This window comes from Malurus melanocephalus, unplaced genomic scaffold, assembly GCF_030028575.1.
Source record: "Malurus melanocephalus ecotype Western Australia unplaced genomic scaffold, MMel_1.1 scaffold_546, whole genome shotgun sequence".
Lineage (NCBI taxonomy): Eukaryota > Metazoa > Chordata > Aves > Passeriformes > Maluridae > Malurus > Malurus melanocephalus.
Window position 1 is genome coordinate 111,373 of NW_026623778.1, and position 27,032 is coordinate 138,404.

At 42.3% G+C, this 27,032-nt stretch overlaps 1 protein-coding gene and 1 long non-coding RNA gene across 3 annotated transcripts in view; one reads left to right on the plus strand and one right to left on the minus strand.

Annotated features, from left to right (window-relative positions):
* The window catches only part of ACVR2A (activin A receptor type 2A), a 49,044-nt gene extending 32,727 nt beyond the window's left edge, over window positions 1-16,317 (minus strand). The window contains exon 1 of the mRNA XM_057382010.1: window positions 14,543-16,317. Coding sequence (XP_057237993.1) covers window positions 14,543-14,597 — 55 coding nt within the window. The 5' untranslated portion in view covers window positions 14,598-16,317. The remainder of the gene's footprint in view (window positions 1-14,542) is intronic.
* Window positions 16,318-16,502: 185 nt separating this feature from the next.
* On the plus strand, window positions 16,503-25,954 carry LOC130582989 (uncharacterized). 2 transcript variants are annotated; one of them, XR_008966383.1, is made up of 3 exons: window positions 16,503-16,577; window positions 17,200-17,309; window positions 24,605-25,954. It is a non-coding gene; the product is annotated as an uncharacterized LOC130582989 (long non-coding RNA). The 2 variants fall into 2 exon arrangements; XR_008966384.1 differs by lacking the exon at window positions 16,503-16,577 and adding an exon at window positions 16,665-16,830.
* Window positions 25,955-27,032: the final 1,078 nt, after the last annotated feature.

A 27,032-nucleotide genomic window follows, 5' to 3' on the forward strand; every position in this document is an offset into this window, starting at 1 on the left:
ATCTGTACTTGTGTACAGCAGTACAAATCACATGAATTTATTTTGATCGATGTTGCTCAAGCAACACTGCTGATAAAGAAGAGGCAGAAGCAGAGGACTCAAGACATCAAAGAAGTGGGAAGAAGCCGAGACACTCAGTTTGGATTAGCCCATATCACTGCAATGTCCCCGTTGCCACTGTGCCTAGAGTCACCCAGAGAAGCCAGCTGAGAGCGAGCACCACGTTCCACTGAAGCTGCTGACAGGGGATGTTTCGAGCTCGCTGAGTGTGAAGAGAATTCAGACATTAACCCTGCCTGGGATYGATCACACAAACTCAGAGGGACACATTCACTGCCCTGAACCCACCATTGCTCACACCCTGTCCTTCATGCCCTGTAGGATCCTCCCTGAGCACAATGCAAAGGGAATGAGCATGGAATCACAGCCACGGCTACAATTTAACTCTACAAAAACAGACAGCAGCCGAGCTGAGTGAACTTTGCACGGGCTCAGCAGGGCTGATTCCATCCCCTCCCTTCTGCCACACCGGCTCCAGCCTAGGGAGGAAAACCCGGCCTAGGGMGGGGAAGGACCACTCCCTTCCAGCAGAAATCCAGAGTCACACGGGATCAGTGACACTTCTTYAATGTTGCCTCTGGAAAAGCTCCTGAGTACAAACACTGGACACAAATGCTGTCCTGTTTCAAGGAAACAAGTGTGTCCAAACACACTGCGCTATGAAGTTGCCAGTTCAGCCCACAAACAGAAGGTTGGCCTAATTTTCATCTGAAAATAACCTTTTGAGGAGAATTTCCAAAGCATCTGACAATATGAACTGTAGGTTGAGCGAAAGGCTTTTGGCAAAAGCGTTCAGCAATCAGGAATTATTTGATCTGGAAGCTCCATCCAGACCCAAGTTTAATCACCTCTGAACAAACTATTCCTCCCTGAATTTGTCCATCTGCGAGATCATTTTTTATTTCCACATGTTCTGAAACACTGAGTTCTACAGTTTAATTACCCATCATTAGTAGCTGTACTTTTTCTGTTTAAAGTACCTTCATCAATCATTTGGGTGGATTTGATGTGAAGCAGCTGGCCAGCAGGCTGAGCAGGAAGAAAAGACAAGTTCTCAAGGTATTCAGCCCCAAAAGCATCCCTAAATGCATTTCCGTGGTTAGCACGCAAAGGTAGGATGTTGGCATGGATTGGGATAGAGAAATTACAGGTACTTAGCAGTATCTGTGTTATTCACTTCTAATTCCCAACCTGATTTAAACCAGAACGATGCTTAAAAGGCAAATCCTTCAAGTTCAATGCTGGGAATTTTTAGAACAGAAAACAACTCAGCACATTTCAAGTTGTTTATATTTAGTTAAGTTATATATGTGCTCATATGGAACCTTCATTCTTAGCTACCAAGGGAAAAAAAACCAACATCCAAAAGAATGCATTTCATTAATAGCAAAATAAAGATTTTTCAGGTATTAAGGGACAGGATGATGATATAATTTTAGGGGTTTATTTTCTTTAAGATAGGAAGCATCGGTATCATGGGAATTACTGACTTTCTCAAGAGAAATTCCAGAGTTGTATTTGGAGTCTCTTACCCAGAGAAGTCATAAACACAAGTTTAAGGGCTCCTTCTGCCAGATGTTGTTTGATGGAAAAGTGCTTTGCTCACACAGAAACAGGTGTTCCTCTTGTCACAGCTGAGGAATTCACTTAGCAATAAATCCTCCTGGCAGGCCAGAAGAACACCAAAGCTTCACAAATGCAACAAAAAAAAAATTACAGGAGAATTTTCATGTCATGCCTGCTCCAGGTGTTTATCCTGTGGTAGTCAATGAATGTTTAAATGTGAACAAAAACAGTTGTATCAATAAGATCCATCAGGAGAATTTGCCTTTGAAATTGAGAAGAAAAATGGTCTGCTTTTTATTTTGGATTTTTTTGTTGTTGTGTTTGGTTGGCTGACTTTTGTTTGTTTCTTTTTTCCCAGGACAATGATTACCTCCAGACAGCCAACACACCACCAGATATTTGGTAAATCAGTGGCCAAACAGCAACAGTGACTCAACTTTCGGTGTAGCACCCTTAGGAGTGGTTTACTCTGTCCTATCACGAGCAGCAGGTCTGGGGTTATGGAGCCCACATGAGGAATCCCAGCCTTTCCTGAGCTCCCTTCCTTGAAAAGCAAACTGATCCAGAGGTTGACACCTCCCTTTACTCTGGATGGAGTCAGCAGTAGTGTCCCACAGCTGAGGTGGATGGAACATTCCAGCTGCCTTAGTTTCWCCTGGTACAATGTTTATTTAACCACAGCATTATTTATGCAGAGATACCAAGGYTGGTAATGCCCTACCTTTGGTATCCCACTTCCCTGTACAGTCAGAGGAGAAASCCAGGACTCCTGACCACAGAGTGTGGAGTTGCCCTGAGCACCTCAGAAGGGAACACAGAGCACACACAAACTSCTGCCCACAGAAATTCCATTTCTAGACTCGATGCCTCCATCCAATCCACCCTTCCCAGGATTGAGGCCATCTGCTTAGAGCAGCAGTAACTTTTTAAAGGAATCCCCATRCTTGTTCTCCAGCACAAGACAGCTACTGAAAACTCCATTTTAAAGTTTTAACATTGTATTCCCAGGATACGGATGCCACGAATGATCAGCCTTGCTAGAGGGAAGGTGGGCACAAAAGAAAAWCAATGTACATTTAGGTCTCTGCTCTCCCAGGGTGGCAGGCCACAGCACTGGGCCTCAGCAGAAGCCAGCACATCAAGGAAGGGTTTAAAAATTCTGCTTTAAGCAAAAAACAACTTGAATATCACAGTTAACTGAAAAAGTAAGAGGATGATGGAAAGAGCAGCCTGGGCCTTGGAGCATTGGCTTCTCTCCTCCCTAAAAGGGAGGCTGAGCTGGGAGAGACCATTGCTGGGATAATACCTCAGGTAAGATCCCTCTCTATTTTTTAAACTGATCTAGACTTCCAGTCACGCTTTATGCAGCATTTTAGAACACTGCTGCTAGAGACCAATTTATCTCCATTTCATTGCCCTTGCTTGGATTTTAGCACAGAAGTTGTCCTCATGTAGAATTTCAGGGAAGATTAGAAGTAACACATGTCTGAACAAAGCCCAACAACAGCCTGAGGCTGACTTCACACTGCAGTGGAGCAAAAGGCTGATGAGTTTAGGTGGTTGCCCCAAAGACTGTGGTTAACTCAACACCACAAGCTCATCCTGGGCTTTCCCTTCCAGAAGTGTGCCCTGCTGACTGGAAAATATTTCTSGTTTGTGGCTTTTGTCAATTCAGTGACTGACAAGCTCCTGACAGGTGTCCTGGTTTTTACACATTTTCGTGGTAACTGGAAGATGCAGCTGRGATTGAGAACTCTGAGACCAGACATCTGAGATCCTGGTCAGGACTGCTCCATGGCTGCCCAGCTGATCTGCAAAAATCACCAGATCAGCCCTCATTTGTAAATAGGATTGCTGATGCTGTGCTAAGGGTTTTGATTCAGTACACTCAGGCATTACCAATTAGGGTTCCAGATTTAAAAGACATCCCCTACATCTCCCCTCATCATKTCCAGACCTGTTAGTGCTGTCTGTTCTCTTCCTGGATCACATTTTTGCACAAAGTTTTATGTCCATCTACTCAGAAWAAATTTCTAAGGACACCTGTAGTAAAAATTTGAGCAACACAAATTAGACACTGCTAAGACTGTGRCAAATAGTTTTTCCAAACTGCTTCCTCAAGCCTGGGATGTAACTGGATTTTGCTGACCATTGTATCAGCCATTCTGTGATTGTGTCAGKCTGAATCTTTTATTTAGTTCTCACCTCGTTGTTACCAAAGAACCTGTGAGACAAAAGAGAATTTCATCACCAATTCMTTGGAATGACAGAATCACAAAACATTTTGGGTTGGAATGGACCTTAAARCTCATCTATTCCTGTYCCTGCCAGGMAGGRACACMTTCCACTATSCCAGGTCACTCCAAGACCCATCCAACCTGGCCTTGGACACTTCCAGGGATCCAGGGGCAGCCACAGCTTCTCTGGGCACCCTGTGCCAGGGCCTCTCTGCTGTTCTGCCTGGAAATCTGGAATCCAGGACCCTAGAGAATAATGTGATGGGATGATACCTATAAAGCAAGGGAAGAAGAAAAAAAACCCGTGCAAGCAGGCTTGCACTGAGATCCTCAGAAGAACTCTGAAACAAAGAGAAGCAAAGTCTTCCTGAAGATAGAAGTTATTAAAAATGATAATTAATTGTGCCATTTTCCCTTTCTCACCCAATACATGYACAGGACAGCTCCATTCACCAACACTGAGGTGGCATTTTCCCTCRATAATTCACTTCCTAGGACAATTCAGGCAGATCCACTGCCAGCCCTTATTCCATCCATCCCTTTCCTTGCTCCATCATCTTTTACCCCAGCTCTTGCCTTTGACAGGGAGTGYAGAAAGCTCCAGGTTGGTTTTTCCAGCCATTTCTCCCACTTCAGCAAATTGGATGAGCCCAGGCCAAAGCCCAACAGCCACAAGGGCTGAGCCCAGAGTGAGGAGTGACTTCAGCACAAAATGGGGATGGGGGTGAGGAAGAGGATACAGAGAATAGGAATTGCTGCTCTCCCTGCTGTCCCATCAGTTTTTTAAAAATAACCTACAACTGGAACCACCTTTTTTAGACAAGTGGAAGGTGATGAACAGGTTTTTGAAGCTGGCTGAACTGMTGGAGAAACACTAAAAATCATGGATGTTGTGGGCTTATTTCAGAACTTTTCATTACTGAACYTCTGTTTCAGAATGAAGGAAGACAGTGAGAAGAGTTCAGATGGTCAGCAGAAGTTCCCCCATATTTTTTTCCACATGTAAATCTCTCAAAAGTTCATCAAAACCAAATTCCAACACAATTTTTTCCCACTCTTACTTATGAAGAAATGAGAACTCATCATTTCGCTCTTCTCTCCCATCTTCACTTTGAAGGAAAGAGATTTCAACRCCAAACTATTTGTGACACTGAGAGAAAAAATCTGGGATCATTACATTTCAGAGAAATATTTTTGCAAACAAGTTYCTAGAAAATTAATTTTGCTTGATTTGCCATCCATCCAAATGCTTTTAAGCTACTGGAAAAGTACAGMTGCACATTGGAACATCAGGATTTTTCATGAGGGATCCTCTCCATTTCCACAGGAATAAAAAGTGGGACTTGGGCTCTTTTGGATTCTCTGCAAGCCCCTGACCTCAAAGGATTTGATTCACAACTTTTTCAGCTGAACAGGAAGAGAAAACTTTCACCAGGTGGTTTCCCAGAGAGGTGGTAAATACCAAGTTTGGGGCAGGAATGGAAGCAAAACCATTTTGTGGTTTTAAATCACCCTYTCACTAATTAATCACAGTTCCACATCTTGGCTTTAGTACATGCATGGCACACAGAAACTCATCAGGAGCTCACTGCTGATCTGCATCACCCTAAATAGGCGAGGTTGGATGAGGCTTAATTTGTTGGGGTCTGTSCTAGAGACACAACCTGAAGTTCAATAAAATGTAACCAAGCCATTACAATTTTTCAAAGCCATTGAAAATAATCTTTTTGACAGGYTTGTGTTAAATGTAATAAAATTCAATTATCCCAAGGACAACTTGCAAAACAGACCCTTTCCAAAATTAATGACCAGAGAGTTAAAATGAAAATATTTAACCAGTGGTCTTTTCTATGCTACTTTTAAGGCAGTTTTATAAATAAATTATGGGGGAAAAAATCCTAAATCTTTATAAAAAGTACAGTAATTCCAACAATGGTGTGCCATTTTGCATCTTTCACAGCCCTAATGTTTTTCAACCCTGAAACACAGAAATATTTAAAGCAAACTCTCCCATCATGTAATTGCTGTGAGCTAGAGAACTATCTGTACCCTCTACTGACAAACACTAGCAAAGATTTCTAAAATTAACAGTTACTGCAAAGTTTAATTTTGTCTTGTACACTCAACACTGTAACTCAACAACAAAATTAAACCACTTCCCTGTTTATGTGGAAATTCCTAGAAGGAAAGAGTTTTTCACGTTAGAAGGCTTGATGAAACGATTGGTCATATTTAAAAATAGCTTTTAAAAACAGATCAAATTTCAACTTATGTGCTGATCTTGAAATCCAAGTATTCAAAATCCAGCTGAGAGAATGAAGACCACTCCAATGGTTAGGCAGCATTTAAGGAATGGAGAYTAGTGTTATCTAGGTGAGATAAGAGCTTTCAATCTGAAAAAACATCAGGCTGCAGTTACAAATAAAACCCACCTCTAAATCACAAGTWGGTGAGGCACCAAAAGGCAGGAAAGCTGCTGAAACAGCCCTGAAATCAGCTCTGTGAGCAAGCAGAGAGATCTTGAGATAGAGGCAGCCTGGGATGGAACAGAACTGCTCCTGTAGAGAACCATCTGGAGAAGGATGTGGAGCACCACAGGGCCCCTCGAGGGCTTCCCAGGGACCCATTTTGGTTCAGACCTTTCTGGATGCCTGGAGGAGCTGGTGGAACATCTCAGGGAGTCTGGAGATAATGCAGGGGCAGGGATGTCACTGCAGGCACACGGGAATTTCATGGAATTCGACAAAGACAAGTGTGATGTCCTGAGCCTGGGGACACAGCACCCTCTGCAWGTGGGGACCACCAGACTGGGTGTCAGCTCTGCTGGAAAGAACCTGGAAGCTTGGACGACACTACTCTAAAAAGTAATTTCAAAGAGAGAATGACCATTTCTATTCAGAGCTGTTTTGATCAAGTGGCATTAAACAAGTGACATTAAAACCAGGCAGGCAGCAGATTACAGTACCCACCAACTGCACGGGGCCTGCACCCAAACTGCCAGTGCCTATATAAGACAGAAATCACCTTTAAACATCAAATAGATAATTTTTTTTCTTCAAATGATGTATCAACACTGCAGATGCCAACAGATCTAGGGATTGCTCACTGGCCCTTAGACCGAGCATGCCCATCCCACAGCACCCTTGAGCTCAGCCCCGCTGCTCAGGGATGCTGCTCTGGTCCCAAAGCAGCTCAGGGRATGGTTTGGGTTTGGTTTTTGGGGTTGTTTTTCTGTAAGTGGGACAGCTCCCCAGTTTGAGACAGGAGCTGTGCTGGAAGGCAGTAAATCATGACAATGTTTTCACAGCACACTAATGGCACACACTCCACGCTCTCAGGAAGGAGATGAGGGAATACTGAAGTGCTGAAGCTGCAGGAATTCTGGTCCAGYCCTGCCTGTGCTGCCTCCTGGCACTGGCCCTCAGACCGTGCTTTGTGTCATCTCATTAGACACCACTTGGCACCAGCTACAACACTATCAGGGCTGCACTGGGAGCTGAGCAGGGTTTGTGTTCCCTCMGCAGCCTCATTTCGCTGCGAGCTCCAGAAACAGGCAAAGAGACAAGCCACGGATCAGCCCTAAAATATTCTGCACATCTACAGTCACTCATACAAAAAAACCCTAAAAACAACCAAAGTTGCCTCACCTGTTTCTTCCACTTTTGCCAGAAAAAAAACAAACAAGAAAATCCCCAAACAAATAAGCAGAAAGAAACCAAAAAACTCTGCATGTTGACTCTCATAAAAAGTTTGGTATCTTACACAAAATATACAAATCATATCCTAAACATTTTTGAGCACCTTCTCCCTCCTGCATTGCTAAAAAGGATGGATGTAGCATCCAATTTTAAAAGTCAATCTGCCACAAGAACCTTTGCAATTTGTTAGAAAAATGAATTGTTTTTCTGGTGAAAATCAGACACATCCTATTTAGGAATGGAAGACACAAAGAGTTAAAGCTATCAAAAAGTAACCATTCTGAGCTACATAGTTCTTACAGTTTTAAAACAAAAACTTTCTAACAAAACCTTCAGATTAAAAAAAAGTCTTTAGGAATTTTCAGGTATCAGCTTTAACAGTGTCAATGTTCAGTATTAAACCAGCAAAACTTAACTAATTTGCTGCCATCATTAGAGAAAGTGGAATCTTCCCAAGTGTGAGAACAGCCTCATTCAGGCAAAACCCAAAGCCAGATCAAACAGAAATACCTAAATTCATTGTACTTGCAATATGGTTTTGCTGTAAACTCAAAATACAGGTAATTTCCTTCGTTTTAATGTGGCTGATAAATACCTCAAAGCTGAGAAAGCAAAAGAATTCGAGACATATTCTTTTCATTTTGGCCAAGATATAACATTCTTCTTCATTATCTATTCACTAACTATAGACAATGTTTCCCTCATGTAATTAAAGAGTTATAAAAGCAGAGAAATGGATCTTGGCATTTCTTACATGCCCATCACAGTTAAGAGTACATAGGGGTTTGCTTTTAATTACATTGTCGTTTCAGCATTTTCTATTAAATTACCACCTAATTACAGCTTYATATAAATCCTTTAAAAAAGAAGTTATACTTTAACAAAGGAAGGAATCTCCAAAGGTGATATGCAGCCATTTAAATTATTTGGACAACTTGCAGCCCTTTTGCCAACTAATAGTCCCCAACATCCCATCAGGGCCAAGCAGTTCAGGTTAATTGTTCCCAACCAGCAGCCTTGRTGAGTAACTCAAGAATAACACAGAAATTAATTACAATATTGCACTGACTGCATCCGCAGTGAAATACATTAACCTGCAACACTTTCACCAGAAACACCAGCAGAACACAAAATTACCAATCCTTTCACAAGGTGTTTTTAAAGTTCAGCAGTCATTTCTCTTCCAAACCMAATGAAATACGGAGCTGGCAACCCACAAATGCTGCTGCTCCTGCAGTGTGTTGCTGTAAAGTCACCAGAATTTGGGGTTACACAGCCACCACTCACTCRGACCTTTGCTGGCACCAACACAATTGCAAGTGTGTCCCTTGCTCATTTTCTCCATAACGAAGTTGCCCCATAAAGGAAACCCAGCACAGATCATTAGGAGAACCTCACAAAGAAAGTCCCAACRGCACAGAGGTGAAGGCCCCCATCCTGCTCATCCTCCTTTGACTGCRAGCCTGGAAATGGGATTAATTAATCTGGAAGAACTGGGGAACAGGAGCTGGGAAAGTGAAGGCACATTCTTTCACTGAACTACTTGGAAAGGAATCCAGTTTTCTGTGCCCACCTCTGGTTAGGTGCTGTCACAAGCAGGACTTCACAACTCTGAGCTGATCCCATCCCAACTCCACTACTGCTGCCTGTAGGAACGAGCAGTCTTCCCACAAAAGCATCCCTCCTTTCCAAGGGTTTTTCTAATACCTCTAACCACATAACCAAAGATTTATGCCTCCWGTTAATAAGTGAATTGTGTGTTTTTCTTGTTTCCAGTTACAGCTTTAACTAGGAAAATCAGAAGAAAACCATGAATGTTRACCTTCCTCATCAAGACTCAAATTATTGTGAAACCATGACAATAATTATGCAATGGAAAAACCCTTCTCTGCTCTCTTTTCACCAGCAACTGAAGGATTTGATACATCTAATGTACATTTGGGATTCCTGGCCACAAAGATATGCAAYGTAAACAACATGGCAGTAAATATTCATTTTCTGTGGGATTAAGCCTAAATATGTTCTGCTGTTTGGCACCGTAGTCACAAACTGTTTCTAAGAAAAAATCCCTCCACCACCACACAGACAGCGCAGGGAGAGAAGACAAGAGATGCCACATAAAGTCACTGGCATCCAATCACACTTCAATTCCATATGGAAATAACAGGAAATAAGAAGTGCCGAATTTTAAGCACCAAGGCAACAAAAACACATTAAGATTTCATCACACAAGAACTTGGCTGTAAAATGCGTAATTTTCTTGATCTTTTTACAGAGTTTTCATTTTCAGGAACATCAGAGAGCTAACAGCTCATGGATGCTACCAAGCAGCTCAAGCAGACATTTGCATTAAGCTGCTTTCAGTTAATTAAGCAGTGGAAATGCATCTCTCCTACACCAAGAAACCTCTTCCACAATCAGATTCCTTTTCAACCTCTCTCTTTTTACAGCCAGGAAAGACTACAAGTGGAGAAGGCTGGAAGAAAAGGTAGAATGAACAGGAATCCAAAAACGTTGGAGGTACTGTTATTTTTCCYATTTCCTAGAGCTAATGATATGACAAAAAATAATGTCTTTGGTTAAAAAGAGAAAAAAAAAAAGTATTTGTGTGTCCTCATTTGCAAATCAGCCAAACACATCCCCTACGGGATTTTGCTCCCAAATTCCAGCAAGGTGGGAATGGAAAAAAGAAAACAGTAAATACTCTCAATTGAACCCAGCTGAAAACTATTATTCTCACTAACAGTAATTCTCTTCTTGCAGAAAACAGCTTTTCCCTCACACAGAACACCTGCCCCTCAACTTACACCCAGCACATGCAAACAAACTTATTAAAGCTTTTTCTTAAGCAAAGCCTTGTTCCTGAAGGGTAGAGATGCAAATAAACTCATGAGAGCAGCACCTCTTCGGAAATGTTTGTAAAGCAGARTTCTACCAGAATGATGCTCACATGTTCTGATGTTGCCTCAGCACAATTACAGCTCTTTTGAGAGCCCAGACGATTTAGGGTTTGCAACTGTTAAGTATTAACAGATTACTTAGAAATAGTTAACAGATTTTTGAGCTGTAATCATTTATAACATCAAGCTCTACAAAACTCAATCTATGCTTGAAAATAGTATTAAWTAGGTTTATTTAATAAAACAAGTCCTGCTGTCAACTGCAACAGGAGTGCTGGGGTATTGCCCAGTGRTAACAYATTTAATATAAAAAAATTGTACACTCTGATCTGAATCTTTACTTTCAAGGTAGTACTAAGTCTGAGTGGTTTATTGCCCTGCCTGTGCAATAAAGTGAATAAAGTGATTAGAGTCCAACCACAATCATGGACAGCTCGCAGGGAACACAGCAGCRGAGACAAGTTCACAAACATTCCCAAACCTTTGGTCGGATTTTCAAGGGCTATCAAAGGAATAATGAAAGGACAGTAAAAAAAAAAAAAAAAATTACACAAGTAAAATCGAACAAAAATGTCTCATGTCCCCCCTCAATTCCTTCAAACCATCCTTCCATTCAGCTTCTACACTCATACCATGTAGAGCAGGTTTAGCAGTTCTAGAGAGATTTTTTTGAAGGCGAAAAATGATACCATTTAAAAAATAATCTCTCCAATAATAATCGCYGTGAGAGAGGCAAATTAAAAATCAGAGAATGAAACATTTGCCATGCAGTGAAAACACTACTTCAACTCCAAAGGTATCTTTGCCATGCCAGTACCTTCAGCTAAATTACTAAAGACCTTCTGAGTGGCTTGGAATGATCTGGCATTAGGAGAAACAGAGAAGACCAACACTTTTCTGATACGGTTCCTTTTGCTTAGGTGATTTTKAGCATGATTTTATTTTAAAGTTTTAAAAAAATACAGGTCCTGTTCCCTGCAGGAGGTTGCAGAACTGCTTTGATGAGGGACCACCCAGGTACCAAAGGCAGAGCAGGTATCTCAGAAGAGATGATGGGTTGGGAAATAAGGAGTTTGTGAGTAACAAAAGGAACGCTGAGATTTTAAACTAAGATTCTGGCTGAAGAAAAATCCACTACTTCAGCATCTCCCACACTTTCAGCTGCATGGGGCGTATGTTCTGAAAATCACAGAAAATTATGAAAGTGCCCATTCTCTGTTCCTGAAATGTTATAAAGCATAACTCAGCAATCACAAAAACACCAGAACACAAACACACTTCCCTGGGGGAGGGGAGCACACAGATAATATCTAAAGAGAACCTCCTTTGATGAACAAGCTGTTTTAGTCACAAGTTTTCTTGTTAAGCTCCCCTACAATCTTGCCTCACCTACAGCAGAGGCACAGGAAGCTTGTCCTGAAGTATTTTATTATTACTTCAGGATCTTCTGTTCCTTCTTAAATCAAACATGCACCCAGGTTTATCTAAGAAGTATATTAGAGTGCACACAGAGAACCTTGACCCGGGCACTTGGTTTTCATGTTTAGTTAATATGCATTCMAGTCAGCCTCTGGAGTTCCTACAAATGGGTGCAAATCTACACCCACTTTTATCCAAGCAGCTACAAATATTTTAAAGCCTAATAACAACACAGATGCTCTTTTTCGAATATCTTAGTCAGAACTGGGAAATATTTTCACTCCCTCGACAAAGATGATTAAACTCACTGGAAATTCCTGTCCATTTGCAGCACATTTACAGGATTTCATACAGCAGTTTACAGATAGTAAAATAAATTGCCTTGAACCTAAAGARCACTTCCACACCCACCACGCAGAAAAAAAAACCCACAACATTTTCACCTATTAAAAGAACCCCGGTATTAATTGCCTATGTAAACATCTGAAGAAAATAGCTGCATTTAAAAATAAATGAACAAATAGAGCAAACCAACCCCCCCCAGACGCTGAAACAGCTCGTGAGGAGCTGGAGCTGCACACCAGAGGCAAACCAGGCATCTCCACACCTGAACTCCAGGATTTCCTCAACCATTGCCAATATTCTGAAATACAGAACCTGAGCACACTGATTTTCACACTAAAGACTGGGAAAGAAACTTATGATGATGATGATGTTAGAACCAAACCTTCAGGTAGGGGTTTTAAACGAAATAAGTCAGTTAAGAAACACTACTCTTAAAACCGCCTACCCTTCAAGCTTAAAATCTTATATAATCTGGTATTTTTTGATCATAAACCCAACAGTTTGCTGTTGAATTTATTTATTTTTAGACTTGCCTAGAATTTWAGAGTGTCTGTAGTCCTGGTGTGAGTAGAAAATAGTATAATAATTGTTAAGTACCGGAACACTTAATGTGTAATACTGGAATAACCACCAAAACAATGTCATTAACATGAGAAGCAGCCCGGATTGCAGGCAGTTTCCTGCTCATTTAGCAAAGATTAATTCTTCACAGGCAAAGAGAAACATCCTTTCCACCTTACCAAGGACAACCCGAGCAAGAAATGTTAAAGAGAAGACGTTCTTTATTGCTTAGCTGTTCTTTTTATGAAGTCTGATAGGTAATGTCAACAAAAACCACTATTCTGTGCTCTAGGCAAAAGGATCTTAGAGGTGGACGTGGAAGAGAGACAGACATGGAGAGCAGATGGCAGCAAGTCTTTCAGAAACTGTTAGTGAGAGGGGGAAAAAAGTTTCCCTACAAAACATATTGCTGAATTAAGAGGAACGCTGCTGAGCTGAAAAATCAGGCATTAGGAAAAGACGACACAGACGGCTTCTATTGCAAGGGAAAAACTGTCGAAAATGACGCTTTGTTTCAAAAGAAGAATAAAAATTAAACCTCCCGAACAACCTTCTGACCGTCCTTAGCCCGCTGTGCTGTTTCTTTGGTTAGAACAGCCAGGGTTTTTGGGTTTCTCTCYGGCAGCGCTCGCCATTTCACAGCACATTTAGCGCACACGGCGCGGATCGATAACACTACAGACACAAGACGAGACTTATCCATTTACTAACCACAGCAAAACGGCCTCTTCAGCAAAATCCWCCACCTCCTAAGGCTGAAAATTTAAAAGGCATCGTTACAGGCATCTCATTACTCCCTTCCCCCTGAGCTGAGCACTTGTCTGGGAGCTTTTAGCCTGATAAACAAGTGTAGCTTTGCACGCCCTGCAAGGATGCTAAAAACCTACACGGAGCGCTAAATACACGTTCCAAAGGCAAGCACAGRGTGCCAGGCTGGCTTGTAAACTCCTGTTAGGTGCTCACACGGCTCGTAACAGGGTATTTTGTGAGACTGCCRGAGCTCCAAGCACAAATGGACCAACAGTTGCCCAACCACTGGTTGCTGCCATAACAATTTTCCTCCTGGAGAAGCGTGGGGAAATCTTCACACCCCGCTCGCTTCCCAGGACTCAGAGCTGGCGTTTGGACCTCGAATTTCGCTGTTTTAAAGAGAAAATTAGTACTTTTTTTTTTTCTGTACTACAAGGCAGTGACATAAGGAGTAGCAAAATAGAAAGGGTTACAAATTCTTGTTTAGAAACTGAAAGCCTGGCTTTTCACCCCAATTGTTGGTCCATCTCTACACGCACACACCCCTCGCTATCACCAAAGGACGAGCTCAGCCTTTCAGAGCGGCACCTATTCTAAATTAATGAGGCATTAAAGAAGGTGGCTATTCACCAGTGAATACGAGTAAGAGATCAAACTGAAGGAAAGAGCATTTGGGCTGGGTAATTCTTATTTAAAACCACTATCCAACACCAATACTGCGCTGCCAGGTTACTTATGTGACACTAGGTGGTTATATCTCCACATTTATTCCACACAATTGATCTGAAATCCAAGCGCTGTGCACATTTCAAGCACTCACGATACACATTTTTCAGAATAAACACGAAAGCAGTTTTCTGCCTTTACAGTCGCTGCCGTCCACAAACATTTGCCACCTGAAAAAAAGGGAAGATTTCTCCTCATTCATACAGAGCCAGCCCAAGTTTTCAAGTGCTGACCACAAAGCCTTCCGTTTAAAGTGACAAATCCAGGAACATTCACTTACCTGATGAACAAGAGATAAGAAAAACAGCGAACGCCAACTTAGTAGCAGCTCCCATTTTCCAATGCTGTTAAAACATTTAAATGACTTTAAGTATCCAGTTTTCTGGGTCCTGCAAGCTGGAAAAAAATCTCCCTTCTTGCTGAACCGTTATAAAGCAATTTATAGCAACATTTCTGCAGCAGGTAGTGTTCATAAAACACTAAAAATCAGGTTTGTTGAGACACTGACGACCTCCCCGCGGCTCTTTCTAGAGAGAATCCGGGTTGAGGGAGGGATAAATATATTTGGAACCGTGTTTCAAAACACACGTGTCATTTGGCTTCTGTACAAACGGTGGCAAAATTTAATTCACAAAAGTAATGCTACGAATCCACTTTAAAAAAAACAAAACAAAAAAACAAAAAAAAAACCAAAACAAAATAAGTCAACGATTAAGCTGCTGAGCACGACGAAGTCTCTGAGTCTCCAAGTGTTTTCCACATCAGGCGCCGTGAAGGATCATCCCTCGTGGGTGCGAGTGTCGGGGGGTCGGATCGGGATCAGTCCAGGGCGATGTTTTCGTCCTTCCTCCCCCCCTTCACACCCCGTGTAGTGTTTGGGAGAAAAGCAGCTCCATTCCAGTTCCAAGCCTCGGGGMGAAGGGAGGAAGTTTTGTCAGCTTCTCGATGAAAAAAACTACCTTAAAAACCAGCCACCAGCTACACGTGGGTTTTCTTCAATAAATGCTGAGGGATTTAGCGTAGCCCAGGAGAGGGAAAGGGGGGAAACAACAGTCTGGGAACAAACAAACCTTCGGGCTTCCCGGGAAGTGGCAAATCTCTAGTCCTTGGCCAGGCAGCGAGAGCAGCGCATCCCCCCGTCTTCGCCGCCCTTCTCCAGCACCAGCACTCCCGAATCCCAGCAAGATTTCCAATTCTTCTAGGAGATTTCCATCCCCTCCCCCCCGCGAGAGGCTATATTTGGTATTTAAACACACAAGAGTGGCTGGGGAGGGGGGTACAAAAGAAAAAAATCAAACGCAGTATCCAGGCGCCGGGGAGGAGGGTGGTATATTCTTTGTGGCAAATCCTTGGTGAGTGCCGGGCTTCCAGGAGAACTGGGTTTTCTTTGGAAGGGAGGCGGCTGTGCCTCACTCACGGCGGGCTGAGGTTGGATGGATCCAAGCTCCTCTCGGCTCCTCACGGCTCCTGGATGGATCCACGCTCCTCTCCCTCCTCACGGACACATCGCCGCCCCGCCGCTGCTCACACTGAGACTCCACAAAAATCCACCCCTCCGAGCTCAATCCAGTTCTTGCCTTTTCTCTTTTCTTTTTTTTTTTTTTTTTTTYCTYTTTTTTYTTTTCCTCCCAGGAGCGAGCAGCAGGAGACGGCAGGGGCGGGGAGGCAGAGCCTTCTCCCCGCGCCTCCCACACGGCGGAGCGGGGAGCGATCCCCTCGTCACCCTCTCCCCTAACTCTGACCCCGGCTCAACTCTCCGGTCTCCCGGGCGGCGGAGGCAGCGCGGCTCAGCCCAACTTTGTCCCTCCAGCAGTGCAGCTTAGGGGCTGGCGAGGCGAAAAGGCCGAGCCGGGGGATTCTCTCCGGGCGGCGGCGGCCGTGCCTAGAGCCCGCCGAGTGTCGCTGGCAGCGCGGAACAGCCCTCGGTGCCCTGCTGCCGCTGCTCCCCCGTGGTAATCTCATATCTACCCATTCACCCGTGTGGCGTGCGGAGAACCGGCCCAAGATGGCGGCGCCCGGGCGATTGTTTTTGTTTCCTCTCCGCCTCCCCCTCCTTCCCCACGGCCGCGGCGGCCGCCCGAGATTGACGGCCGCTTTATCCAATCGCAACGCGGGATTCAGCGGTTGGCCCCGCCCACCCCCGCTCGCCCCTCCTATCCGCGGCGGGGCGGAGCGCGCGCCCCCACGCTGGCCCCGCCCCCCGCGGCCCGCGCGCGCCGCCTCACGGGCGCGCTCCCGCCCGCCCTTCCCGCCCCTCAGGGCGCGGCCCCTCCGGAGCTCCCTCGCCCCGCTCCGCCCCGACCCCCCTGGGGTCGGTAATTCACCTTCGCGGGGCTCCTTCSAGMTKTTGGGGGSCTGTGCTGTGCTCCCAGGTTCAGGYGGTGGAGGTAAAACGGTGCCGGCAGCCACGCGGTGGGAGCTGGCTGGGAGGGGTCACAACGGTGTAACGTGKACGCAGCGGTGTGAGGCTGGGGGTGCTGACACGGCGGTCAAATGTTGGCTTGATCCTCCGTCTCACCCCCACCCCAGCCTGCAAACGTCCCTGAAAATGTCCTACACGTAGTTCAGGTGAGATCCATGGCTGTGGTAGTCCCTGCTGTGGGCATGTTCCTCAGGAGCATCACTGCTGCCATGGCATAGAATCAGAATCAYAGAATRGTTTGGGTTGGAAAGGAACTTGGAGCTCATCTATTCCACCCCCTGCCATGGCAGGAACACCTTCCACTATTCCAGGTTTCTCCAAGCCCTGTCCAACCTGGCCTTGGACATTTCCAGGGGTCCAGGAGCAGCCACAGCTCTGGGCACCTGTGCCAGGGCCTCACCACCCTCACATGCAAGGATTACTTTTCAATATCCAATTTGACCATACCYTCTTTTAAGTTTGAATCCATTCCCCTTTGTCTCATCGCTCCATGCTCATCTCTGTGTTTCTGGTAGGTTCCCCCCAGGTTCTGGAAGGCACCTGCAGTGTATTTATGGGCCCTGCTCCATCACACTGAGATGCTCCATTAGCAGGTGGCTGTACCTCCATGCTGTGTCATGTCCAGGTAATTAATTCTGCTGTAATTAACTTGCCCGTGCTGGCTATCCTGAAAGACAAGGTGCTCTGGTGGTGTGGTGGCTGAGCTTCCCAGCACTGGCACCGTGCTCAGCCTCCTCTGGAATCACAACAAACTTTTGTTTCGTATCACTGTTTGTCCTTTGGCTGCTGTGGACTGGCAGGACACAGGATTTATTTGGAGTGTGAGAGCTTTTAGGAGCTCCTGAGATGAGGACAGCATTGCTTTGTGTTACAGATGAGAGCAGGACAAAGGGCTTATGCTCCAGAACATGGATATAAAGCTGCACATGTGCTGGCATAGAGGGAGAGAGAAGGATGGATGGAAAAGTTCCAGTGTTCTCACCTTTTGGGGCATGTGTGGTACTTTGTGTCCCTGTAGAAAGAACACTTCACGCTAAATTATCCCCATTAAGGATGATGGTTTTGCTCCTTCATGAGTTTAGTGTCACTCCCTACTTTTTTTTTTTTTTTTTTTTAATGGATGCCTTAAAATACATCACTTGTCTCTGGATAAAAAGGAATACATGGCTCTTAGATCTGGAGATCCATGTGGGAAAGCACGAGGGCTTTAGTGCTGGCCTTTAATTTCTGTATGCTATAAAGACCTGTAATTGCACAAGCAACAAATACCAAGTTCTCTGAGAACTGGTTATGYTGTTCACCAACCCCAGATAGGTGTTAAGTGATTCCAGATTCCTTTTCAAACTGTTTGGTGGCATGGACTAAGGGTTTTTGTTTTGGGATTTGAATACTTGATGGTACTAGACTGGAAGGAAAATTGAATATACAGCCAAGTCAAGGCTCAGCAACATTGCCAAGCTCTGCTAACTCMCAGATCAGTACCTAGACCTGGATTCAAACACCAAGAAATGGTTTTATTTCAGTTTATTTACCTTGAGCTGTCTGCTTGAGTTCTTCATCAGACACCCTTGGTGTTTCTTTATCTTGTTCTAACACTTCTGAACATTAAATTCATCCAGTGACCATATTTTTTTATGATTTGAAACATCCCAAACACAAAATAAGATGTCAGGACTTGTGCACATCTAGAAGCATCAAGACATGTGGCAACACCTTTTATGCCATCTTTTATCCAAGTATTTCAGAATGATTTACAAGCGTTAATTAATGTTAARTGTTACAACACTCCTACTTAATCTGTAGTTTTTAATATTCTTCAATAGCAGAATATTTAAACGTGACCTGTTCTGCAGGTTGTGTTTTCACTTGGCTCAGCTTCTTCAGAACGCTGGTCATGTTGCCACATGAGTAGGAAATTATAGCTAAAAATATTGCTGGTGTGTGTGTGAATATATATTTATATATGTACTTCCCATTGCAGGGATTTGGCTCTGTTGTTGGGGTTTTTTTTTCTTGCCTACAGAATGTAAATTAAGGTCCATATTCCTATTTTACCAATTGTTTTTGATAAAAATAGAATAAATGTGTCACCTACATAAGAGAATTTGTATGGATGTCATGGTAAGGAGGTGTCTCTTACTCAAGGAGCTTATTATCCTCAGGCAGGGGTGGGTTTTTTGCTTGCAGGATCCCTGCAGCAGAGTAAATCCTTCTGGCCATCCAGCAAATAYCACAAACACAGTAATTCTGTAGGGTTTCTCTTTCAATCACCCGTTTATCAGCACCACGGGAATCCCAAGTGGAGCTTATTCCTYCCTTTTCCTTCCCACTTTTGAGGCTGAATGGGAGTCAGTGATCCATGAATTAGGATGAGCGTTGGTGGCTGGGATCAGGGAGCTCTCCATACCCACTTTAGGGATTTGCTCCCATTTAATTACACTTTAAAAAAAATAAAAAAAAAAAAAGTATTGTTTGGTGCAGATCTTGCACAGACCTCAGGAGAAATTGCCAACCATTTTTACGAGGTACTTGGTGCAGAATGCTTCAAGGGCTTTGGSCTAGGCTGTTGTTTTATTGCTAGTTAAAGGATGAGTTTTATCCTAAGCAGACATATTAAATGTCAGCACAGTTGCTGTCTCCTCTTTATTTTTAAATGTCTTTCTCATGTGAATTTTAGGGGTGTTTCCCTTTTTCACCTTTTGGCTCCTCATTTCTATTTTCCTTTCGCCTTAAACTCCAGATCTTTTTTTTCCCCCCTTCCAAGATCAATCTGTCTCTGCATTTTTAATGAATCATTTACTGTGACATATGAGCACTGAAGACACAGTGTCAGGGACTTAAGCATCTGTGGAGAGCAGGAGGAGATGAAATGGATGTGATCTTAGCTCCAGTCTTTTGTTCATGTGGGATGGGGCTTTGCCTAGAGGCAGCACAAATATAACTTTTCCTTCTAGGGAATAATGAGGAGAATTAAAACCCAGCAATGTCTCATTTTTCTCTCTGGAGCACTGCTAGGAATTGAGGCTGCTTTCAGCTGTGCCTTTGCTATTCCCACACTTAGCACTGAATCAACACAAAACCCAACGTGATAGGAAAGGAGTTTTTGTGCAGGACTCAAGCAGAGCACTGAGAGAAGCATTTTTTAAATGTAAAGAGAGAAAAATTGGGGTTTGTAGTATCAGRAGTGACACCAACAGAGAGAATCCTTGTCATTATCTCTTTCATCTTGCCTTGTGGTCGAAGTCATTCCCCCTTTGAAAGTCTGAAGGAAGAGAAGACCCCATTCAGACACTGTCCTTATATAACCAAACCAAAAAAGGACCAAAATGGCAAGAAATTAATCTCTCCCAGGGCTGTCCTCCTTACCACTCAGCTTCACTTTCCATTGGGAAAAAGTACAAGTACTGGAYGGCAGCCTAAATTATTTTATTTTAGAAAAGGTAAATAACTGCCTTAAAGTATTTTTACTTTTGTATGCATGACTCACATGAAACTCATTCTAAAAGAGTTTTAATACAAATTTTCAGTTTTGCTGTTGTGGACAGATAATAAAATTACTACAAATTATCCATTATTTTGCATTTTTTCCTCTGTTCCAAAACTATTGWGGTACTTTACAGTTCTATGAGTAGTACAGCTTGAAAACATGAGAAAATGTGGAATTAATTAACCYTTTAAACATTGATGAACTGAAGTGAAATGGAAAACTTCCCTCTGAAATGCTTTTGCAATATAGGTGACCATCAAAATGTTCTTCTKTTATGCTTTATATCAAACTTACAAATTTTAGATGGAGTTGTTGAATCCGGTAAAAGTCAAGTACAAGCTGAAATCACAGCCCTGTTTTGGTGTTGGACYAAAGTGGGATCATTTTATTCTCGTGAGCAGTGACAGGATTTGGCCTGGATCATWTCTGTAAAGCTSTTTTTGTAGTGAGTTTRTGCATGTGACAAATTCMTTTTTCAGTTAAACACCTGCACCCRGCAGACCTCATGCTACGGGGAATTTTTTTCTTGCCTCAAGTTCAAAAACAAACACAAAGATACAAAATATTCCAGAAATCACCACTTTGATACAATGTCCATCAAGTTGTTTCAGTAAAGGCTCCACTTGACCCAATGATTATTTTTCCCATTCGACCTGTTATCCAAGTTTTTGCTTCCTTTAACACTTTTGCCGGGTTTCCAAACTACCAAACCTATTTTCCTGGAGGAGGGAGGGATGTTTCTTTCTAGGATTTGCAGTACCTTGTCAGAAAAAAATCATCCCACTGGAGCTTCTGGTTGCTTTCAGACACTCCCTTGTCTCTTAGGGGCATTTTGTTTTATCACAGGGTTTTATCACTGGCATTTATTAGCTATGATTTCATCCATATTTTACAGAAAAATTACATTTTCTGGATTTTTTTTATAGTCCTCATTTCTACTGTAGAATCCCTTTTYTTGGAAGTCCAAGCTGAATTCCTAAAATCCCAGTCTGTGCTATGAAAATGAGGTTCTCAAGGTCTGTGCAGAGATTTTCCTTCTCAGAATACACCATAATTTATATACTCAGTTATAAACTGACTCTGTGTTCATCACAGAATGCAAAAGTTCTGCAACATTGTCATGTTTTCAATGTTATTTTTGAAGGATTCTGAAAATATGTGACAAGTGTTTGTTGTTTCTTTTTGCTACAGCGTCCTGACAGTGATACCAGATTTTAAAGATCTTTTGCACTCATTTGAAAGGCTTTATACATATATTTGTTGATAGAGTTTTAAATATTTTGTGCCAACAATTTGTAATTAAATAGCCATAAGAAATAAGAGTGTGAAGTGTCCAAGTGAGGAGAGATTGTCAGATCTTAAGAGTGTTCAATTGTGTGCTCTTTAGAATTATTGTGTCAATATGACTTTTGGTTCTTTTGAAATAAAAATGCATGGATAGATGTAATTACTTGTGGTGTCATTCAAAATATCCTAGGAGTTTTCTGTAAGGACTGAAGAKTGGGATTGGGAGAGCTGGCTGATACTTGGGCAATTTAAAACCTCAGTAAGGAGAACATTCCTGGAAATATTTTTTGGTTCAGATCGATGTCTCRGAGAAGATGAGTGCTGGGGAAGACAAATGAATGCCAGTTTTTGGTTCAACAGATAATAATAGAGTTTCCTGCAGAATTCTTATAGAATGATAATGGGAAGGGGGATTCTGGAAGATTTAGATGGATTGGAGGATATTGGGACTCAAACATTAATTATTGGTTTTGCTAAAATGCCAAGAAATTGAGGCTCCAAAATGGRACTAACTGGCTTCAGAAAGGGTTGGTAACATGGAGTCAAGTATTTATCAAATCGTCCATGGGCATTGCATTTGAAAATTTGGGATTTTTAGAAAAAGAAGGTGAAGATCCATGATAATGAACAAACTGCCAATGATTTTAGGGTTTATTGTGGCTGATCACTGGAGAGTGTAGAATGAACCCTGACAAACACATTACATGGCACAAGCAGTTGTCTTTCTTCCAGATGCAGCAGTTTTAGGCCAAAAAAGCCTTTCTGCAAAGGAGAAAGATTGGAATATGATTTGAGGCCCATTTCTTCAAAAGAAATGTAGCTCCTGCTGTTCCTGCTGTTATCTGAATCTTTGCTGGAGGCATTTATGTGGGAATGGAGCAGGAATCCTGATGAAGTCACAAGTGTGACTCTGGGACAATGGGTGTGAATGGSCCTAAGTCAATGTGTTTTGGTTGCAGCCCATAATCAGTGATTTAGGGATTTCATAATTTCTGCACAGAATTTAAATAGCATTAAAATAATCCTGCCAACAGCAGCTCAGGCACCYCTTTGTTCCTGTTCACTGTGACAGAAATAATACCTCTCCCCAAGTGCTGTAATTCCTGAAAATCTGGCACGTTACAGGTTTCATTGGAAAAAGTATGGAAGATTCCCAAATTTGACCTATTTCGGATCTGAAGAAAGACAGTGCAAGTTTCTAGGCTTGGAATTCTCTCAGGGAACACCTCATAGGTGCCAYRAGGAGAATCCAGCTGGAACATTTCTCTCTGGTGATTGTACCCTGACAAGATGGATGGGCTGAGCCATTCCTGGGTGATTTCAAGTTCTGTAAGTTCAACCCCATAATCTTTTTTCTGCAACCAGCAGAACATCCCAGCCTGCTGCTCTTACTCGTTGTAGGCCACTGGGGAGCTAAATCCTTCTCCAGCTTCTACTGCTGAATAGGTTTGGAGTAAATCCATCTGCAAATTATTTTCTAATAATTCAAATTCATACATTGAAAGATAATGTTGATGTCTCAGATGGCAAAACTGTTTACTCCCTAGAGTGAGAAGTTTTTTTCAGTTCAGGCTGGTTTAAAATGAACAACATTTAACCTTTTTTTTTCCATTTACATGGAAAGCTTTCTATGCAGCATCAACCCTTCTAATATAAAGGCTCATATTTTTTTTTTTTACCTTGAAATTCTTTAGGCAGTGAAAATTTACCTCTAAGATACTTATGTAGTGATACATAGTGCATACACCTAGGTAATTAATTTCCATGAAACTGGAATTTTTTTTTCATCTGGAGCTTTTGGGAAGCTGAAGGACACACACACAGATACAGGATTTTTTAACACATGCCCCAAAACATTGCTTATCTTTTTTCAAAGTTCATGAGAGGTTTTCACTTCCAGTGAGGTGGAAGGCCACAAGCACAGTTGGAAAACTTGATCTGTGTCCTAAACCTGTCAGGATCTATAGTGAGGGAAAAGAAATGCTCAGAGCCTTGAGCAGCTATTTGGAAGGGGGAAGGTGGGTGCCAGAGTGTCTGGCAGTTCAATATCAAGGTGGATTAAGAGCATTAAGGAAGCTTAAACAACTCCCAGGAGAGACATTCCCATGGGTTTGAGGGCTTATTCCTCTGGAACAGTTGCTTGGCCGCAATTTGGGTTGAAGGATCAGGTTTTTACTCCTGGAATTGTGCATGGCAGTACYTTTTTGGACTTTTATTTTTTTGTTGAGGGTGCTTGCTCCAAGTTTGTCTGCTCAGGTCCTGTTGAGTTTTCAGATTTGGGAAAGCTCAGGCAACAGCTCTTGCCGAGTTTAATGGACACTACCATGAAAGTTCTCAGGCTGAGGCAAGAGTTTTTCCTCTCTGTTTGATTCATGTTTTTATTTTAATGATCTGTTACAAAAAATAGTCCAAATCTATACTGATTTCCAAGTTTCATTGTCATTAAAATATATGAGGCAATTCCCTGAGCTCTGTGTGTTTTGTGCTGCTGAAGGGGAGGACTAAGATGTGGCTGGATGTTTCATCCATAGTATCAGGATTCTGGAAGAATCCTGACTGTAGTGAAGATTTGTTGTCAAATATTTAGCAAAAAAGCTTCAAAATATTGAAATAAACTTAAAAAATCCTATTATTTAAAAATCATAGCATGTTGTTATCATTAAAAGCTATTATCTCAGAAAAACTTTGATTAGAACAATATATAATACATGTTTGGTATATGTTAACAGGTGATTTTTCTTCTACATTATTAATTTGTTTAAATTGTACTTGAGCTTTGTACCAGGTAAAGATGTGCTTTTTGCTGAGGTGTTTTTAAAATTTAACTGGAATGAAATTAYAATATTTTCCATTAAAAATAGCTTCAAATACTTGGAATAATACTTATGGTAGGATATTARTGAAGGATAGAAATGAAGATAAAGTGTTCAGACAGATTAGAAATTGTAGGATATACTGAGGCACTGAGCTTGGCCTTCAAGGTAAAGACAACAAATATGGATCTGCACATGTGCAATCCAGCTCTTTGTGAAATTATATAAAAGCAGTGTTCAGGGTGTCCAGGGCTCATGTTGATATTTCAGTGAAATGGTAATGGGAGTGTTATTTCTAAATGGATTCTTCTGGTGTTTCTGCTATTCCTTCAGTCGGATTCTCTGCTACATTTGGAGCATTACCAGCAACTTTAAGCAGCAAGGTTTGAAAGTGGCTCATGAAGAGAAGACAAGCTGCAAATTCAGGCTCCAAGAGGATCCTGCGATGGCAGCACAGGTTGGGCTGAGGGAGGTGAGGACAATGCCCCAGGCGTGTCCCTGCTCCCTGCCAGGAGCTGCTCTGTGAAGCCCTGCCGAGCACATTTCTCATGTCCTCATCCATCATCCTGTGATGCAACTGCCTTGGCAATCAGAGTTTTGTCCTTGCTCTTGGAACACACAGTTACCTCAAATCTTTGATATTTTTCGAGCTGTTACAGTGATTTCTGAGCTCTCCTCTGTTAGGCCCCACTGCACAGCACATGGCTGGGCCATTTATATGCTTTAACTATTCCTGTGTTGTGGAATGGCATTTGTGGATTATTGGCAGTGTTAGGCTATAGCAGCTCTTCAGTTACACTCCTGCTGCACTTCCACAAACACTTTAAGCCGGCATAAGCCAGAGATGCCGCCCTGCCCTGCACAAATGTTMCTGCAGCTGCACATTTAATTGATTGGGGAACTGATTTGGGTTAAAACCAGCCCAGCCAAGAAGCCAAAGCAAAACATCAGCTTTAAACTCCTTTCTGAACTCCCCTCCTTCCCAGTCTCTCCAATATTTATGCTGGCTTGAAGGTCTGCACCTTCCTGGGGCTGAGACCACAACAAGTGTGTGAAGAAACCAGGAGCTGCTTTTTGTTGCAAGGGCTGGTTTTTAAAGGGCTTGTGGAACTGGAGTTTAAACTGTGGCTCCTTGTTAAACAGGCAGATATTCTCCAAGAGGATTAATGGGCATATTTTTATGCCCTGACTCCCAAGGCACACCTTGGAGAGAACCCAGGGTGTGACCCTGGACTAATTTTGTCTCTATCACCTGCCTGCCTTTAACCAATTTTCTCTTAGAAACATCCAATTGTATCTTCYCTGATCCAAACTGTCTCTAAGCAAAACATGTTTCCACACCCTCGAAAATATTTTTCTATCCTCTCACAGCAGATACTTTCTGTATTAGGTAGTTACAGTCAGTATTTATGCAACAAAACAATGGAAGGAAACTCCAGGACTTGGGTGACCTGTGCTTGTCAGTGTTACAATCCGACACTTGGAGCAGCTCGTTTTCTCCAAAACTCTGCTAAAATAATCTGTGAGTTTCACAAGTGGTTTATCCTTGGATTACAAGGAATTACGGAGTTTTGTTCACCACAAATGACATTTCTTATGATGTTGGGTATAGAAGCACAGAACTTTCTTTACAGGGAACAGGCAGTTTGTGGGAATGGGCAGGAAAAGTGACAATAACCCCCCTGATTGATGGCTTTGTTTGTGAGTTGTTTTTTTTTTTTTTTAACACCTGATCAAAATGCAGATATTATTCTGAGTTGTACTGGATAAAACATCACCTCTGGCCCTGCAAAGGCCAATGTCCCAAATCATCCATTTCTTAGCTAATATTGCAGAATTAACTTCACCCTGCCAAGCAAAACTCAGGTGTGGAGTTTGCCTCATGTCATTCAGGACACATGGGAAAGATAAAGGACTAATTATAGAGGTCGATTGCCAATTCTGTCTAAACTGGAAGTTTCCTCCTCTTCTCAACAGTAACTAGGACACCGTGTTATAAAAATAATCTCACAAAATTCCATGGTGGAATGTCAGGAAGCTCTTCACGTGTGTCCTGGGTTATGGCTGTTTGTGTGGCAGTCTCTGATTTATCCCTAATTTCCCTTCAGCTTTCAACGACCAAACTAACTTTGAGGTTTTCTCGAATATTCTGTCATTGTGATGTAGTAGGTGATGAACAGTAGTGAGAAGATTTTAATCTTATTGAAATGATTTTAGAATATAGAATTAGAAATATTTAGAATATAGAAATAGAATTTTGATAGGTTGGAAAAAAATCTTCCAAGGTCATTGAGTCCARCCCTGCCAAGGCCATGACTGCACCATGTCCCCAAGTGCCACATCCCCACAGCTTTGAAATCYCTCMAGGRATGGGGACTTCACCACASCCTGAAAACWTTGGAAATAAAGATTCCTTGAATTGTGTGGATTTCCAATCCATTCTGTCTGTTCAAGGGTTCTGGCTTTTCTTTCAGTAAGAGTTTGCAACSTAAGAGTTGCTTTTGGTTATAAAAGCCAAGAAAATAATTGACTAATTTACTAAGTTCTGAAAAGTTAAAAAGTACTAGAGAAGAAGAATTAATGGTTTTTCTCAAATTATCTGCGAGGCTGCTACTGGAAAAGCAATTCAGCAGACTTTGAAATAGCACAGGTTAATACTCTTAACTTTTATTTCTTAGCCCTCTGTAATTTTCTCTAGTCTTTTCTCCAYTTTGTAGCATCTGTGTTATTTTCCTTAAAAATATGACTGGGATCTCTAAAT